Raw genomic sequence first — 936 nt, forward strand, 5'->3', positions numbered from 1 at the left:
AAAGACAATCTTACATAATTAATATGACATTGTAAGATGTTTTGTTCATAATAAGATGTTTTGTTCATAATATGACATTCGGTCTTAAAGAAGATTTTCTATTTTTATAGATTTAATGTGAACTAGTAAGATGTTTTGTTCATAATAAGAATTAATTTATAATATATAACCTATAAATAAAGAAGTTTTTTTCAGTACTTTATAACATAATCCTACATAATTAATATGACATTGAAATCATGCGAGAACACTAATTTGCATCTTAAACACCTATTTGCATCTTAAACACAAAATGTAGAGTGATAAATGGCAAAATTATGGTGGGATGTGATTGAAAAATTTCCCCTCACTGTCACAGTAAGCATCACCTATATCACCATTATCTCCATTTCCACCTCCATATCCTCCACTTCCCACACCAATACCAACACCAACATCACCTTCTCTTCCAATTACTCCATTTTCATCGCTATAACCGCCACCAATTACTTCACCACCAGATCCTCCATTACCACCACCATAACCACCACTTGTACCTCTACTATCGGATCCTCCATTTCCATCACCATAACCGCCACCTATTCCTCCACCACCAGATCCTTCATTTTCATGACCATAACTGCCAACTATTCCTCCACCACCAGAACCTCCATAACCACCTCCTCCATTGCTAGATCCTCCGCCACCATTTCCATGTCTAAATTCACCCATGCCCGCAAAACTAGGCTCTTCACCATATCCTCCACCACCACCACCACTTGAACCACCACCACCACTTGAACCACCAATCGCACCACTATTACCATCAGCGGTACTACCACCTCCATAGCTATGCAAATGATGAAGTTCTTCACCACTTCCACCAAACTTTCTAAAACCACCAGCTAGACATGTAATTGGACAAAGAAAAGCAAGTAAAAATAATTTAGAAACCAT

General features: G+C 37.7%; 1 protein-coding gene across 1 annotated transcript; it reads right to left on the reverse strand.

Annotated features, from left to right (window-relative positions):
• Positions 1–315: 315 nt before the first annotated feature.
• On the reverse strand, positions 316–936 carry LOC127113006 (putative glycine-rich cell wall structural protein 1). Its single transcript, XM_051046429.1, has one exon. It carries the CDS (start codon positions 934–936, stop codon positions 316–318), a length of 621 nt encoding a protein of 206 aa, XP_050902386.1.

The sequence above is a fragment of the Lathyrus oleraceus genome, chromosome 1, assembly GCF_024323335.1.
Source record: "Lathyrus oleraceus cultivar Zhongwan6 chromosome 1, CAAS_Psat_ZW6_1.0, whole genome shotgun sequence".
Classification (NCBI taxonomy): Eukaryota; Viridiplantae; Streptophyta; class Magnoliopsida; order Fabales; family Fabaceae; genus Lathyrus; species Lathyrus oleraceus.